This window comes from Plodia interpunctella, chromosome 23 (assembly GCF_027563975.2).
Source record: "Plodia interpunctella isolate USDA-ARS_2022_Savannah chromosome 23, ilPloInte3.2, whole genome shotgun sequence".
NCBI classification, from domain to species: Eukaryota; Metazoa; Arthropoda; class Insecta; order Lepidoptera; family Pyralidae; genus Plodia; species Plodia interpunctella.
Window position 1 is genome coordinate 6411725 of NC_071316.1, and position 19309 is coordinate 6431033.

Below are 19309 nucleotides of genomic sequence, written 5' to 3' on the forward strand. Positions count from 1 at the left end.
TGGTAACGGAATTTCGCGGCCAATACTTATTTGTCGATATGCGCGTTATGGCACACTGGTAGTAGATTTTCGTGCAAGTTGTCTTAAGCATTTGATACGATTTTTCGAATACAGCCTTGAATCTTGTGGCAGTGGACATACCTATAAACCTCTAAAATTTTTAGTAATCTATATTTTGAAATTTATATAAATAAATTGAAAAATATTGAGATTTGAGTAATAATAAATATTTGATTTGATAAATACTGAGAATTGAGAAATAATTCTCAGACAATGTACAATCATAAGCAATCACGATAATATATTAATTATAGTACACAACTAAGTACCACCACCAAGTATATAATATAATTATTTTAAGTAAAATCAATACTGATTGATATGATACGATCGTTGCCGATATTAGAGCATTTATGCCGACATGTTTTATCACATAAAAGTGACTGAAAAGTTGAATAGGCCTAATTTCTGACAAAATGATTTGATTTCATTAAGCTTCACATGAAGGATGTACCTACATAAGATAGTGTCGCGTTACTACATTGTATGTAGTTAGGTATTTTTAACAACCTATTTATACAGTTAACACTTTCATTGGCTCTCATCTCCCGTCCCACCTGACTATAACTAAGTATGTGAAAATATTTTTCTCCTTTTTCCAAATTCAAATTCAAATCATTTATTCAGAAATTAGACCTTCACAGGCACTTTTTCTCGTCAATCTTTATATTTATAGTTATTTCTCACAAGCTACAAACTACTGGCATTTCGGAACGACCACTGCTGAGAAGAAATGCCGAAAGAAACTCATTTGAACAGTGTTGGTCGCTATCGGGAACCTTCCTTTCGGGAACACCAAAACCACAGATTATATAATACTTCCAATACCAAAACTAACTTTCATTTCTACGAAAATCTATTTTTTATTTAAACTACCTCCGTGGTCACCACGACCAGTCCGCAATCTGAAGGTCGATTCGATTCCCAAATATTTGTACCTGTGATCAAAAATGTTTGTCTGCGGTTCTGGATGTGTTGTGCTCGTTTCTGTGTATGACTTCATCGGATACGCGAACTTAGTTTTTAGTGCCGGCGGTTAGTATTGATGTCCATTAAAAATAATGTTTTTATAGGTTAAATAAGTATGGTTGACTAGGCTTGACATATTTTTTCTTTTCTTAATTCAACTTTCGATTCAGTATGGAGTTACTTACTTTGATCAAGTTACCGGGAATCGACCAAAATTTTTTTTCTTCATACACACCTGTATGTAATATGGACTTAGGTTCAAAGTTCAAAACATAAGTAAATTTAAGTATATATTAATTCCAAATATATATTTTAATATACATACATGCGATTAATATTACCCTTTTTAATAGTTGAATAGTAAAACTATTTGATGATTTCAACATATTCAGGAACCATGGTCGTGATTTCCAGTTTTCGGGTTATCTACCGGACAAATATTAGATGAGCGTCATGTCATGGCTGCTAAAATTGCGTCAGTTTTTCACCTTTCGATTTAATTTTTTAGTAACTAACTAGAACATTCCGAGAACAATTAATTTTTAAATTAAAACAATTAAATATTACAAAAAAATTGTAACGAACTATTTTTTCATAGCAGTTCTGTAAAATCTTATTTTTTTAGTACTATAAATTCTCAACGGAAATTTCAAATCAACAAAACACATCAGTGAAAACATTATATACATTTGACATGAACTCAGACTTGAAGGTATCCAAAGGGACCTACCCCTTCCAAAAAGGGCTAACAAGCCATGAGTCAACCACTATAAAACTGAAAGCCAATCAGATAAGGCACAGTCGTGCGCCGGTCGCGGTAAACTTCGCACGCATGCGTCTCGATCTTCTATCATATTTTAATTGCTTGCGCCGAAGGAATCTACCTCAACATGACGCGAGTGTTCGTCATACTTCTAGTCATTAGCTTTATTAGTTCAAGTGAAATGTTTTGCTCGAATTGCGCGAAAGGAGAACTCACTATAACGGAGTTAACAGAAGCGAGAATAGCCTTCGTAAAGCAACAGATACTGAAGAAGTTAAGGCTAAGTAAGAAGCCAGTGGTTGGTCTGCCGGTAAACAGTCTCCCCATGCCAGTGGCCCAGGGCCAGACTTTGAACGAAAACACGGACAAACCACCGGAGTTTGATGATTATTACGGACGGACCGAGCAGAAGATAATTTTTCCTGTTGAAGGTGAGTTTGTATGACATTGTACACTGTACTGTACAGTCACCTGTCATGTTACGTCCTTATTTCGGGTAGGTTGATACGAATCGAAGATCATATTTGGTGTGTATTTTTTATTTCGTATATTTCCGTTACGATAAGTATATACTTAATTTTTTGTTTTTATCTGTGTCACGTGTGCGATTAAAAAAAATGAAAGACGCGGGAAATGGTTTCGTACAAGTTCTCTTGTAGTCACTAAACGAGTTCCTTACCTATATTTATAATCATAATTAACAGTAACACATTTGAGTTTGTTTATTTGTTTACTCGATTGTTGCGTTGTTATGGCGGTCCTATACCGCCACAACAACGCAACAATCGTGATTTTGCATGATTTTGTTTGAAGCTTTAATTGGTTTGAAGCTTTCAGAATGTTATAATACAAAAGCGAGTATAACAAAATTCAAAATTCTGCGTTCGCTACGTTAGGAATGGAATTTCCAAATATCCTTTCTCAGCGGACATCACATAATCATCGACGGGTAGATTAAAATAAAAACTCAAATAACTAATTCAGAAATTAGACCTTCACATTAGACGACAAAATTTCACGTCATATTCTAAATTAAATAATAAGTATTCACCAAAGCTTCATACTACAATCTTTTCGGAGAAGAAATGCCGAATGAAACAGTGTTGGTCCCTATAACGCCAGAAGGGCTTACCATATTTTTAATAATTAAAATTATACACCACGGGACGCCATTATTTACCGGTGTAAAGACTGTGTGTGTGTCTTGTTTCTTCGGATAATGAGTGAGAGTTAACCATACAATAATAAATGTTATCGTGTATGTACTTTAAGTTATGTGAATAATAAGAAACTGCGACGTACGGCCGAGTTCAGAAGTTATCGTGTGTGCAGAGGAAAAAATTAATCAGAATCTGTTGGTATTCTCAAAAACAATAGATTGATGTCACAATAATCACAATGAGAGACATCACATTACTCGCTCCGTAATTTCGACAGAAAACGCTGAAATTGTATGAAGTTTTTATTCGACGTACGTCAACGCGCGTCAGTGTCAACACCTTTAGAAAAAAACGGAGCACAACGTAGCAATAACGTACGTCGTCGCACGAGGCATGGCCCTTGAATGAAATAAATAATATTCTCGAAAACATAACAGTGTAAACCTACATAGAATTTTCAAGATTCGGCTTTTTCGTCCACCCTCTTTGGTAATGCTATTGATGCCAGTCAGATGACAAAGTTATACAATTGTTCGATATCCACAGCAGGATACGGAGCGATTCTATTCTAAGGCGAGGACTACACGCACAAAAAATAAGGAAAGCTGAAAACGACGTTAAAATTCTTAAAGTTAAATGCGAAGTAACTTAATATCAAAGTTCGCGTTCTCAATGTGTTAATTAAGAAAATTACGAGTCAATAGTTGAGGTTGTTTAATTAATAAATAACTTCAGATAACTGTATTGAATCACGCGCATGCATGGTGATATCCAAATGTATAGTTTAAGGGTTAATTATGCCGAAGAGAAGCCATAGACATGACTAGCTTTTGCCCGTGGGTTGGCCCTAAATTTCCCTTTAAAATAAAGTAACGCAGTAGCATCTGTATCATTTTATTATATGTTATTAATGATAATATCTGGGGTTCAAGGACAGTATCTGGTAAAGATTTTAAGTTAAGACCATTCCCTATAATACAACTATTAAAACTGCATCAAATTCGATGTTTAGGTTTTTGCGTGATGCGCGATACAGACAAACATACAAAAATATAAAAGAAAAATATTTTGGCTTATATAATGATGATTCTATTATGAGAAAATACGATTATATTTAAAACAAAGTAAAGACACAGGTGTGACAACGTACTCCCTACTAATAAACATTATAAATGCTAAGGTTTGTGAGGATGAATCTATATTTGTTTGTTAATCTTTCACGCAATCTACTGATGAAATTTGGTACATGGGTAAAATATACATATAGGGTACTGTTCATCCCGAATTTTCCACGGGAACGAGGCCCCGGGGCGCAGCTAGTTATACCTAATAGTAACATTAGTTCTCAGCGTTGCTATTTGGGCATTTTCTCCGAAATAAAAATATTGAGAGATTTCACCCTGAGAAATTGTGTTCAAATGGTAGAAAAAAATATATTTAAGAAATTAAATTAATAAAGAAATTTATTTGAAGTTATTTAATATTTACTGTCATTATCGTTTACCTCTGTTTACTCAATAAAATGATATATTACTAATGTGCATTAGAATCTTAAACACGTTATTAGGTTCTTCAAATCATGCATTTGAAATGTCGAATCATATCATATTTTTTATGTTTTTTTACGAACTATCTTGGGAATAGTATGAAAATAAACAAAAATGGCGCGAAAAACACTCGAAAACTTGACGCTACTGACGTATTCTTGTCACTAACGCCTTACGCCCACAATGCAGATCGGTTAGATTAATGTTGGCAACAAGGAGATATCGCACAGATTGGTAGTATTTTTTTAATTTCGGAATATACCCATTTTCGGAATTACCCCAACGCACTATATACAAGATTTGAAATGATTTTGATAAGTTCGGTACATTAAAAATAAATAGCTTTTCATACGCGCTGGTTTTCATAAGTCCTGGAGGTTGACTATTTAAAATGTTTTTAGCATTAAGTCCGCCCTTTGTACCATCTCTCTCTCTCTCTCTCTCTCTCTCTCTCTCATTTAAGCGTTTTTCCGGTATCTTCCTTAGCCATATAGAATCGAAGCCCAGGGTCTGCTTTCTCGTCTCCACTCCTACGGTCCCGTGCTGGTCTGGCTGGTATATCTGTTCAAAGTTTCATCAAAAGCGGTTTAGCCGTAAAGGCGTGACAGGAAGACTTTCGCATTTATGATATTAGTATAGAAGTATTGATTACAATTGTATAGTAATACATTATTTACTATCACTATAGCACGAGTGCGGCGCGTGTGCCGTGATCTGTGTCACACACAAAAAAATAACATTTTTTTTTGTTTTCACATTTGGTATCTTTTTATAGTAATTAGTACAAAAGATTAATATTATTTGCTAAAACGGTTCCGGGTGAATTTATCATAACTACGTGATAAGTCAAATTGTAAATGTGAAAATATTTCATAAAATTATATTGATAGAGCGTCTTAGTTGATTATTTATGAGCTAGTGTGTGAAAACTAGAAGGCAAATCGCTCCATTAACACAGGTGAAAAATCGTTGTTTCATTCCACGCAAAGGCCACGCCCTCGCCCAACAATATCGTATACTATTATAAAAGCCGACAACTTCGTATGTGAGAAAAAAATCCGTTTCCCGTGGGAATTTCAGGAAATCCCTTCTTAATGCTCCCCTACACTTTGCTAGGAACCTACACATCAAATTTCAGCTTTCTACGCCCAGTAGTTTCGCTTGTACGTTGTCTGTCAGTCAGTCACTCAGTAACGCAAGAGTTTTATATTTTATATATATTAATAAGCATATTGTAAAAAAAATATATGAATATTTTGACGCATAAAAACCGAATGGAGTCCGGTCAACTAAAGTATTATTTATACATTGATGAAACATATAAATAAAAATAAAATTCTAACGGTAAAAATAGAATTTTATACGTCAATATTACATCACGTGACCTTTACAGCACGTGTACCTATAAATATTAGACTTTGTTCCGTTTGACCGGGCGGTATACATAGGCTGCTATTTATGTATCCGGAATAACAAAATTAAACAAACATATATTATTACATATGGTTTTATTGTTTCTCGAAGTATTCTCCGCGATGATCTATGCACTTCTGCATACGATGAAACCAATTTTCAAAGCACTTTTTCCATTCTGATTGAGGTATGTCCAAAACGTGTGTTTTGAACGCATCAACGGCCTCTTCGCGGCTCGAAAAACGTTGACCACGTAATTTATTTTTAATGTTTGGAAATAAATAAAAATCATTGGGTGCCAGGTCGGGGCTGTACGGCGGATGACCCGTCAATTCAATCTTTTGACCCTCCAAAAATTATTTGTTTCAGCCGACTTGTGGCAGCTAGCATTGTCGTGATGAAGTATGATTCTGCGTTGTGGGTTGTTCTTTCGTATTTTTTCAAAGACTTCTGGCAAACAAATGGTGGTGTACCATTCAGAATTAACCGTCCTACTATTCTCTAGTGGCACTGTAGCTACATGTCCGTTGATACCAAAAAAACAAGCGACCATTTGCTTTAAAGTGCTTCTCGCACGAACAACTTTTGTTGGATTCGGTTCATCTTGAAAGACCCACACCGTTGACTGCTGTTTAGTTTCAGGGTCATAAGCATAGATCCAGGTTTCGTCACCTGTGTAGATATTATAAACAGCTTTTGACGTGCCACGGTTGTATTTTTTTATCATTTTCTTACACCAGTCGACACGAGCCTGTTTTTGATCTACGCTCAAGTTGTGCGGAATCCAACGCGAACAAATTTTTTTAACAATTAAATGTTCGTGTAATATCGCGTGTATACTCGTCATACTAATGCCCAGAGACGCCTCTATCTCGCGGTATGTAACATGACGATCTTGCATTACTAATTGTCGCACAGCATCAATATTTTGTTGTACCACTACCGATTTAGGACGACCCTCCTTAATTTCATCCGTGAGCATAGACCGTCCACGTTGAAATTCCTTAAACCAATAATACACAGTGGTTTTCGATGGTGCTTCATCTCCAAAAGTTAAAATCAGTTGTTCGATGCACTGTTTTTGAGTTAATCCACGCCGAAAATCATAATAAATCATCAAATTCCGGATACATAAATAGCAGCCCGAGTATATATAAAAAAGCAGCATTTTTGCATGAGACAGTTTCTGCTATAAACGCAAAACGATTGGACTTTGCTCTTATTTATAAACTAGTGCGTGTGTGGTATGCGCTCACGCACGTATCTTGTAAAATATTCGTTTGTTAATATTTGTTTATGTTTTTTTTTATCGAAGTGTTTAAGAAAGAATGTGTATTGCGTAATAAATTACACAATTACTCTTACACCATTCCCAGGAATCACACTATCTATTGGTGAAAACCATAAAAAAATCCGTCAAGTTTTTGAGTTTATTGCGTACAGACAGACGTACGCTACTTAATTTTATAATATGTGAGGATACTGATTTAATTTTGACACAACAGACCTAGATGATGTGATTTTATCAAGTGCGCTAAAATTGCCCTATATGTTATAATCAAAAAAGAAAAAAGGTAAAAACCTTTTTTCTTTTTTGATCAAAATCAGATTAGTAGATCCAAAATACCGGACTACCTCGGTGGCGCAGTGGTATGGTTCTTGCCACTGAACCGAGAGGTCCCGGGTTCGATCCCCGGTCGGGTCACGATGGAAAATGATCTTTTTCTGATTGACCCGGGTCTTGGATGTTTATCTATATATGTATATGTTATAAAATATAGTATCGTTGAGTTAGTATCCCATAACACAAGTCTCGAACTTACTTTGTGGCTAACTCAATCTGTGTGATTTGTCCTAATATATTTATTTATTTATTATTTATTTATTTAAAATAGGATAACTCATTTTGATCTGTTTCTATGATAATCTAAGTCAGTTGATGTCTTTTTCATGGACCATATTGTCAAAATAAATAAATATATATATGCTAACTTCGCCCCGGGACTTCGCTTCCGTGGCAATTTTGGGATAAAAGGTACTCTATGTGTTATTCTACCCGTGTACCAAATTTCCTAACAATCCGTCCAGTAGATTTTGCCTGCAAGATACATAGGTTACGTACCTACACTGTACATGATATCACGATACCAAGTGCCTCATAATTATTGTTATTATTTTGAAGACGGACCACTGACCCGACCTGCTGCTTGTTCAACATAACATACAAATACATACAATACAATATGTAAACATTTCTTTAATCCTTACATATTTTAAAACAAAGTCCTCTACTGCGCCTGTCTGTTCGCGATAAACTCAAAAACTACTGCACGGACTTTCATGCGGTTTTTACCAAGAGATAGTGTGATTCTTGAGGAAGGTTTAGGTATATAATTTATTTTCTTTTTACCCGAGCGAAGCCGGGACGGAAGGCTAGTATATACTATAGATAGGTATATAAAATAATTTTTAAATTACAGCCAAATTAATAAAATTAGGGCAATCAAAATATTGTCGATCATATTTTGTACCATGCTAGCTGCCCGTCCCGGCTTCGCTCGTGTAAAACCGTAATAAATTATTCACCTAAATCTTCCTCTTGAATCACTCTGTCTATTTTAAAAACCCGCATCAAAATCCGTTGCGTAGTTTTAAAGATCTCAGCGTATATACGAACAGACAGCGGGAAGAGACTTTGTTTTATACTATTACTTGATGTTACCCGAGGCTTCGGTCCCGTGGGAATTTTGAGATAAAGTATAGCCTATAGCAATTTTAATTAAAATTAAAATTAAAATTGAAATCGGTTCGGTATTTTCGGAGATTAGCCGCCTCAAATATACAAACTCACAAACGCTTACCTATTTATAATATAGTATAGATAGTGATTTTTATCAATGGTCGATCACAATCACTTTTCTGAATACATTTTGAAAGCACTTTATGTGTGCTTTTATTACAAAAACTATACATTTAAAAAATAAACATGATACCACCCGCCGATAGCTGTTCATTACTTGGCTATAAATACTATATACATTTGCAAGGAAATACCAAAGTTCCTGTTACACAAAGATTAATTAACCTAAAGCTATGTTTGAATGGCCCATTCATGGGTGCAACATGTGTTCGTGAACATTAGACCTTGGACACGCTTAAGTAAATACTGTACTAAGACTGTAAGTGATAATATAGAAGGTGTGAATTCATCAATGTATAGTTCAATTGGTAAGTTAAAGAAGGAAAGTAAAGGCTCAAGTTATTAGGCAAATAAAAACAAGTTATAAACACATTACATTACGAGCGCTATATTTATACGACGTGATAGCAATATTGGATAATCTATCTTTCTAATGGTGAAGGAATTTTTGAAATCGGTTCGGTAGTTTTGGAGATTACCCGCCTCAAATATACAAACTCACAAACGCTTACCTCTTTATAATAATAGTATAGATATGATGAATTTATGAAATACAACAACTAATCAGAAGATTTGTCCGGTGGACCTAAAAAATTCTGGAGTATGGGTCTTCCTATGGATATAAGGAGTATGGGCCGTGAACAACCACGTGCCTTCCGGAGCACGGAGGAGCTCAAGACTTTTGGTCACCCATCCAATGACGAACATTGTTAATGTGACTTGACCGCCACTATCTCCTCGCACCAACATCCATATACATACATATTATAATTATTAATTATTTATTAATATTACAAATGTGAAAGTGTGTTTTTAGTTGTCCGTCTTTCACGTCAAAACGGAGCAACAGATTGAGGTGATATTTGGTGTTGATAGTTGGACAGCTGGAGAGTGTCGCCGCGAGCTACGGTTAGTCAAGTTATTATAAATAAACACAAGCAAACGCATACCTAATTAAAACAACTTGGAACGAGTTTCGCATTGTTAATTACTATAAATACAGCCGTTATCATATCACACAGATATCATTCTTAGATATTTCCCGCCAATTCACGAGCTCGCAATAACTAATCAATGTTTATTGCGTAACGTACCTAATTGCTAATTATGTTCAATCAATCGTTTGTATGTGGCCGCTTCAATGACTTAACGTATTTGTTGCCTTGTGCATAACTTGCTGCGCGCCGATGATTCGCTTCTGTGGGAATTTGTTACACTAATTTGACTATCAAACGCAAATGAGCTTAGTAGATTAAAATTATATTGACGGCGATTATCCGGAACAAATTACTAAATAAATTACGCATCTACTTATACAAATAGTTAATATATTTTCTACTTATTGTTATTTTTTTAATTGTCCATCGTAAAGAAAAGACCATAATTAAAAAAAAAAAGACATTTGGATTTTATTTGGCGATCGTCGCATTTCAAGATGGCGCCCGCGACACGCAACGAGTGGTAGATATTCGGCCACACTGTATATATATCATCGCTGTAAATAAATTGATTTCCAAGTTCAGACAACAGACAGACGGAACTACAGAAATTTATCTATATAGGACGTGGCAATAAAAAAAATCTAATTTATGAGAAGCGACCCTTTGACTCGTCTAATTGGACACATATCTAAGCTGTTTAAATTTAACCGATTATTTTAACTGTTATGTGGGCAAGGTCCAAATATCAGTTTTCGTTACAATGACTATTTTAAATGTAAAAAAAAAACTATTATTTGGATTTATTTACGATTTAAGTTTTTTTTTGCAAATATTCAATTTTTGAGATGAGAGATCATAATAATGAATTGTTATCCAAACTTAAAATTGAGTTACAAGATTTCATCTGAACACAACGTAACAATTTAAATAAAAGCTTGTAAATAGGAAAAAAATGTCTATTAAGTTTCCCATCGCGAATTAAAATCGTTTAAGTAAAACCTGGAGCTAATGATCGTTCCAAATCATTAGAATTATGTAACACTAGGTAGGTATTTTAAAATTTATCTCACACACAAACACACACACACAACTGTACCTGTGTGTAAAAGTTTACACGATCAATCTTCAACATTTGACTTTTTAGCTAGAAACCAAAGGGTCGACAATTCACCGCCCGCTACCCAACTCACCCTTGACCATTTTTATCACGTGCCAGTCACGCGCCATGTCAGTGGAATACGGATTTTTTGATAAAACGCTTTGGCATGCCCTTTGGCATGGCGGCGCTATTCTCGACAGCTTTGGTATTTTGACCCTTGGGCGGGAAAAATGATAAAGCTTTTGACCTACTATAGCAGCATAAGGGTAGAGGTGATAATGTATTTTATTATCTAATTGAAAAGGGTTGATTTTCGAGTGGCTTTAAAAAGGGGATTGGTATCAAACACCTTCTTAACTTTAACACGAAAAAAGTGCTTTATAAGGCACAGCAATTACCCGCAGCTTTGCCCGCGATAGATTATGTTTGACCTCGGGTCATTGACTATATATATTCCAAATTTCATCTAAATCGGCCAAATTTATCAGAGAAAGCAGGACAGACTTTCGCATTACTATTATTATAAAGAGGTAAGCGTTTGTGAGTTTGTGACTGTGAGTTTGTATGTTTGAGGCGGGTAATCTTCGAAACTATCGAACCGATTTCAAAAGTTCTATCACCATTAGAAAGGTACATTATCCAAGATTGCTATAGGCTATATTTTATCTCAAAATTCCCAAGGGAGCGACGCCCCGGGCAACGCATCTAGTATGAGATATGAGTAAAATAAATATTATTTATATTATAAATAACCGCTTAAGGTGGGATAGAACATTGTTTTCTTACAGTTTATCAGCTACAATTAATTTTTAATGAACAACGCCCTTGTACTATCTGTCCGTTTGTCTGTAATCGTATTTTTACACCACGTCCCGTAAACATGCCCGGTGGACTTGTTTACAATATATATTTAAACATCAATACAACTACAGGGTTATAGGTACCTCCTTTACATAACCTAACTTAAGGTTAAGTTAAAGTACAAGGTTAGCTAAAGGAGGTAAGCTTAAGTGGAATCCTGCAACGTCAGATTGGTTGGTCATAAAATAGGAACCGAATCTTCAAAATTTGAAGTTTAATTTCTTACGCGGAAATGTAATCGAAAGAAGTACTAAGATACACCTTAGGACATTTAGTAAAAACATTACGCGTAAGCTAAGCTTTCTTTGTCAACTTCAAACTGTCGATGTCACAGACATTGCTTACTATATCTGAATCTAAATCTCTCTAATCTAATAGTCGATGTTCTATTTTCAAATGTTTTCTTTTTTTAAATGATTATTTTAATAAAAATATAATATGTTTAAAGATTATTAATAATTAAATAGCAATATCGATTTTTATTCTATGTTAAACTAATCTACTATATATGGTTTGAGGAGAAGGGATTCCCTTGAGAGATTTTTGTAAAGATATTAATATTTTAACTTTACCCTCTCAATACATATTTGACAACATTATGCATGTCCGGAAAAATTTAAACTTATTAAAAAAAAGTTGGTGATTACACTGATAGAGCCTTACGTAATAAAGATAAATTGTCTGTCCCCGGGCATCGGTTGGCCAAAGTTAGAACGTCTTTTGTTGGGAACTGTATCCGTTTTTATAACAAATTGCCTAAATGGATTCTTGATTTGCCGGACAAAAACCTAACCTAATATACCTATATTTGTTAATTGACGTCCTTGGAGAAAAGGCTGCGGTGAAGTTTGTTGCGCCGCTTCCTCTTAACCTGCGCTTTGGAAGCCGGCAGTAGACTTAGTTTAAGTATTTTTTGACGTCAATAAGTGATGTATATCATCCTAAATTTAATAAAGAATTTTGAATTTGAATGGAGTATACTAGATTCGACCGTGTATTGTGAGAGATTTATTTTTGCATACTTCCATACTAATATTATACAATATTTTTATTGTTGTTCCTTTGTTTGTAATAAACAAACTCAAAAACAGATTTTGATGAAATTTTGCACAGAGATAGACGAAACCATCCGGAATAACATAGGCTATTTATTATGGTTTTACTCGAGCGAAGCCGAGACAGCCCGCTAGTAACAACTTGCATCTTGAGATCCAAGTGTCGGAGCGCACCTCTCCACTAACACGTACAAGATAAGGTACCTACACATGTTCATTATCTGCCCCCAGGGTCGCTCCTCGCTCTAATTAACTAAGGGTCAGTTGTGTAGTTAGCCATAAAAAAAATGTCGCATGATATTTACTATGCTATCTTTACGCTTGATTAGAATTTTATAGGTTCTAATTTATTTTAGTCACATTTAATCGAATGTAAGAATGACAAATAAAAGACAATCACGTAACGCATTTATGATGTGAACCAGCCTTGGAACCAGCTGATTAGGTATACAGACTTGGTCAATCTTATATTTGTAATTAGATGTTGCCCGGTGCTTCGCTTCCGTGGGAATTTTGAGAACAAACATAGCCTTTAGCAAAATTGGATAATGTAACTTTCTAATTGTGAAAGAATTTTTGAAATCGGTTCGGTAGTTTCGGAGATTACCCGCCTCAAAACACAAGCTCACAAACGCTTACCTCTTTAATAAATATATATGGACAAATCACACAGATTGAGTTAGCCCCAAAAGTAAATTCGAAACTTGTGTAATGGGATACTAACTCAACGATACTATATTCCATAACATATACATATATAGATAAACATCAAAGACCCAGGTCAATCTGAAAAATATAATTTTCTATCTTGACCTGACCGGAGATCGAACCTGGGACCTCTAGTGTAGTCCGGCATGATGACCATTAGGCCACGGAGGTCGTTAAATATCTTTATAATAATACTAATAGATATAGATGACAGGCGTATGAAAAGATTTCTAGAAATCATTATAATACATATATACGTATATTGTACGTTTTTGATGGTGCCACAATAGGTGAAAGGAAATTATTCGGAAATTGACTTTCATACGCACATTTCCACGTTCTAAATCACACACATTCGTGGATATCTTTGAAGAAAAGGCTGCGGTGAAGTTTGTTGCGCCGCTTCTTCTTCAACCGCGCTTTGGCAGTCCGCGTTAGACCAATCCAATGCTTTGTTTTGAAGAAAAAGATGGTAAAACACACTTTCACATCATAATATTAGTATGGAAGCATGGATGGAGTACTTAAGTTTATTACAATCACAAAACTGAGGCCTTTTCTACTAATCAACCAATAGGACAGGCGCGGATCCAGTCCCCGAAAAATGGTTGTGTTCAACAATCGTATAACTGTGTCAAAAAATTCTTATGCGCAAAGACGACCTCGGTGGCGCAGTGGTAAAGTGCTTGCCCCTGAACCGAGAGATCGAAGAACCGAATGATCTTTTTCTGATTGGCCCGGGTCTTGGATGTTTTTCTATATATGTATTTGTTATAAAATATAGTATCGTTGAGTTAGTATCCCGTAACACAAGTCTCGAACTTACTTTGGGGCTAGCTCAATCTGTGTGATTTGTCCTAATATCTATTTATTTATTTAATATTTATTTATTTATTAAAGAGGTGTCTCCATAATAAATATATGTAAGTAAATATTTCGTATTGTTATAGGAGAGTGCCTAACGTCGGGGCGGTATCCGTTCAAATGCCTGCAGTTCGAACTGCCTCCAGATGTGGAACCCGAAGAAGTGGCTGTTGTGGAGCTCTGGTTTTATAAGGTAACATCATCCTTCACATTTCCGCATGTTCGGTTGCGTTCGTTAGTGACGTTAAGAAGCCCGGGGTCATTGTAGAAATTAATCATAAAATTTTGAAAATATGGCTGATATTTTTCTACCGCCTGCCTGACGTCAACCCTTCTTGGGAATACTATTGTTACCTATCAGCTGCCTACGCTATGTATCCCTTAGTTGCCTCGTACGACACCCACGGGAGGATATGGAGTGTCAACAAATTATACTTTCTATCTTAGATTAGCACATACACACTATACCAGTATGATAGGGATTAACATTGGTTTTAAATGAGTTTCTTTTGGCATTTCCTCTCAGCAGTAATTTTCAACTTTGAAAAATATTGTTTAATTTGGAATATGACGTAAAGTGATCTGTATAGATCACTTGCATTTATTTATAATATTATTATAAAGAGGTAAGCGTTTGTGAGTTTGTATGTTTGAGGCGGGTAATCTCCGAAATTACCGAACCGATTTCAAAAATTATTTCACCATTAGAGTGGTACATTATCTCAAAATTACCACGGGAGCGAAGCCCCGGGCAACATCTAGTTTCTGGATAAAGTTGCTTTCACAATCCAGTCAATGACCTTGGCAACTAATTCGATAAGAAAGTAGACGCATATTTCCCTCAAGAATTGGCAGAAACTATGAAACTTTGTAGTTTGTAGTTTCACACCGGCCGCACCAAAATGGTCCGGCCATTTTGTCTTAATTCCACAACCTAATCATAAACACGATGTTTTCAGGAACCTGATCCACTAGACGAATTCAACCAAACCTTCGTTATCTCCGAAGCAGCTCACTGGGACAGCCAGCAGCAATTCAAGAAGACCAAACCCATCGCCATTAAAGAGACTGATGTGGGAGAAGGCTGGGTTAGAGTGGAGCTGGCGTGGGCAGTCCGAGTGTGGCTGGAAGGGATGGAGAGGGTACACACGTTGCACGTCGCCTGCAGAACATGTCAGGTTGGTTCAGCATTTATTTTCTTTAATGGTAAAATTGCCATATCAGTCCTTTTCTGCTCACTGCTGCACACAGGCATCTGTGTATCCTGTGCCAATTTGTATGTACTCGTATGTATGAAAATTAATTGAAAAAAGAATTTAATAGGAATCGATTGCATGGTTTTTTTTTCTTTGCAACAGCATGTAACAACATGGCTCATATATATCTCCTCCTTATTTCACACACTAGGTTATAAATTATCAAGCGAATGCAGGTTTCCGTGAGCTTCCCTCTCGATGTTATGAGGCTTTTCCTTCATGTGGAGCATGTGGTCTACGAAAACTACTAAACATGACTCAGATCGGTATACAAGCTCATGTAGCACGAGTAGGATGCGAGAATTATCGATCACAGACGGCCTTAACCACTTGACAACCACCGCTTGACAATATGTTTGACAAAAATCTTATCCCTCCACAGCTGCGGCGCGCCCCCCTCTCGTTCCACAAAAAGCATCGTCCATTTCTGGTGCTGTACACACGCTACGCCGGCAAGCACCGGCGCGGGCGAGCGGTGGACTGCTCGCCGACCACCAGTGAATGCTGTCGCGAGCCGCTTTACGTCAGCTTCAAGGAGCTGGGCTGGGACGACTGGATCATCAGACCGGCGGGGTACCATGCATATTTCTGCAAAGGATCCTGTGCCCCGATTTCTGAAGTCACCAAAGCTGACAGCTATCATCATAATATTATTAGGGTATGCATTAATTTTTTTTCATATTTCAATTTAATGCAAAAATGTGTTTCCATTGATTACATAATACCCTAAGTGAATTTGAAAAAGGATTCTTTGAAATAGTTTTATTTTACCAGAGTAGGTACTTTTAAATTGAAGTATTTAGCAATCATACTAAAAATTTAATATTATTTATTTTTTTGAAAAACCACAATCGTTTTGGATTTTTTTTTGATGAGATTGAGATTGCACTAAACGAGTGTTCCGTATACAGTTTTAAATTACTTGAATCATTATTCATTAATATTAGCATTATATGTGACGTTTCGCAAGTAAACGTACCTTTTAGTCGATTTTTAGATAAATAAATAAATATATTAGGACAAATCACACAGATTGAGCTAGCCCCAAAGTAAGTTCGAGACTTGTGTTATGGGATAATAACCCAACGATACTATATTTTATAACAAGTACATATATAGATAAACATCCAAGACCCGGGTCAATCAGAAAAAGATCATTTTCCATCATGACCCGACTGAGGATCGAACCCGGGACTTCTCGGTTCAGTGGCAAGAACTTTACCAATGCGCCACCGAGGTCGTCATATTTCTATAAACTGCTACTTAAAAGATCAGATCAAAAATAAAAACACACAAAATAAATCTGTCCCTACCTGTGGAACGTCAGCTATATGCTAACATATGGCTTTGATAATGTTTTTTGACGACCTCGGTGGCGCAGTTGTAAAACGCTTGCCTCTGAACTGAGAGGTCCCGGGTTCAATACCCGGTCGGGTCATGATGGAAAATCTTTGATGGATGATCTTTTTCTGATTGGCCCGGGTCTTGGATGTTTATCTATATATGTATTTGTTATAAAATATATAGTATCGTTGAGTTGGTATCCCATAACACAAGTCTCGAACTTACTTTGGGGCTATCTCGATCTGTGTGATTTGTCCTAATATATTTATTTATTTATTATTTATATTTATTAAAGCAAAATTATAACCATAACTTATTTTCTTACAGAAATACTTCTACACAGTCTCGAATAAGAAAAAAATCCAGTTCAACCCTTGCTGCGCCCCCACCACCTTCAGCTCCCTCCAATTACTCTACGTGGACTCTAACAACACAGTGACCCAAAAGACGTTACCTAATATGGTCGTGGAGTCGTGTGGGTGTATGTGACGTAGGACTGAGATAGCACCAAAACCTTAAGTGTTTTTTTAAACTCGCGCTGCTAAAACATCTACATATATATTAAGTTAGAGTCTGGCTGCGACCACGGTGACTGCAAGGTCGTTAAAACCTCAGCTATATTAAACAAAAAATTGCTAAGTTAATATATACGTAGTTCTGGAAAGTGTTAACGAAATTTACATTTTGGTAGCGTGTATAAAAAATTGAGTAACGAATATTGATTGGATCAATAAGAATAGGTAGTGATATTTTAATTAATATTTGGAAGATTAGAAAGAATTGAATTAATAAATTAAGAATAATGATTTCTTAAAATGTCTACTTAATTTATAGTTGATGTTACAAAACTGATTAATTAGAAATCAGTGGCTTAATTTATTGAAACGCGAATTTTTTTATTCGAATAATATTGTGTATTCATATAGCTGTATGTAAAGTACATATTTAGTTCTCAAAAAAAATGAGATGACATGTATGTAACTATTTAACTAAATTTTATTGTGGATATGCAATGTCCTGTAAAGTTTTAATCTAAATTTAATGTTGCATTTATTTATAATCTTTAGTTATATTTTTTTTTGATATGCCGAAGTCAAGAGAAAAATCATATGTGAATTTAAAATAAAATAAAAAAAACGTTTTTCTCATTATTGAAGCATATTGAAATGTTGTTTTTGATTACGTATTTTAATGTAATTCTATGTATGATAAATTATCAACTATGTTATAATATTATCATATTTTCGTTGGAAAATGAGGTTAACGAAATTTTCGTTCAAATTTGTTCCTATAGGATAATGTTACAAGTATATTAAAAAAAATCATACCATACCGTTGTTAAGCATTAAATAACATAATATTATGTAATTAGGAAATTAATTAGATAATGTATTGCAGCAAATATTAAACATTTGTTTTTTAATCCGTGATTATTACTCGAAAAATAATTTGAAGTAATTTTGATTTTACTATTGATATTATGACAAAATGCACGTACAGATAAATAATTAACTCACTAGCTATATTAAAATATTATGCTACAATACGCAAAGATAAATTTTATCTTTAGTAACTTCCAAAGTATGAACAATTTAGGGTTATATTCTTTATTGAATATAGGAGTGAAAGTTGATAGTAATATAATATAATATATTTCAATACACCTAGGAGATTTGTAATCACTATGTTTAATTTAGTTAATTGGTCAGATGGTCGAAATTACACAAGATTCTCGCTTGTGAGAATTCCGAATTTAGTTTACTTCGATACCGATGTTTGAAAATTAAACCGTTCTTTAACATGGTTCTGAATTTTTCATAGTTATTATTAGCTCAGTGTTAAAATTTATAATAAACAGATATTGTATTATGTAAACGGATCCCCAGGCGAATTTAACTAACTTACCAAGATATGATGCATTTTTGTAATTTTTTTACCGATAGTTAAGTTAATTTATCGACAATTTACAACATTATGATCGCATAAGTTGACGAAACACATTTTCTCTCTTTATATTGATTTTTTTACAGTAAGATCACCTCAAATATGTAGACTAAGGACACTGACCTTCGTTTCTCCGTTGTAATTTTGCATTGTACTTAAGTGTTAAAAACAGTAGAAAATTTTATGAAGCCTAGTGTCCAAGTATTATGTATGTTTAAGATTTTTAGGTAAATGATAATAATATATTAAAAGATTATCACTTATTTTGTTTTTTTTTTTTCTGTAAACTTAAATAACGAAGAAAGCACACCGATTTGCGCTCCAGAACTCGGGTAGTAGACGTAGGCGCCAAGTCGGCCAATCAGGGCTGGACATGTTTGCCGCATGCCGCTGAAAGATGGGCCC

At 35.1% G+C, this 19309-nt stretch overlaps 1 protein-coding gene across 1 annotated transcript; it reads left to right on the forward strand.

Annotated features, from left to right (window-relative positions):
• The first annotated feature begins 1813 nt into the window (after positions 1 to 1813).
• Positions 1814 to 19167, forward strand: daw (dawdle). The gene is made up of 5 exons (XM_053763341.2): positions 1814 to 2223; positions 14447 to 14553; positions 15320 to 15538; positions 15999 to 16274; positions 17288 to 19167. The coding sequence occupies exons 1-5, from the start codon at positions 1920 to 1922 to the stop codon at positions 17447 to 17449; spliced, it is 1068 nt and encodes a 355-aa protein (XP_053619316.1). The 5' UTR covers positions 1814 to 1919; the 3' UTR covers positions 17450 to 19167.
• Positions 19168 to 19309: the final 142 nt, after the last annotated feature.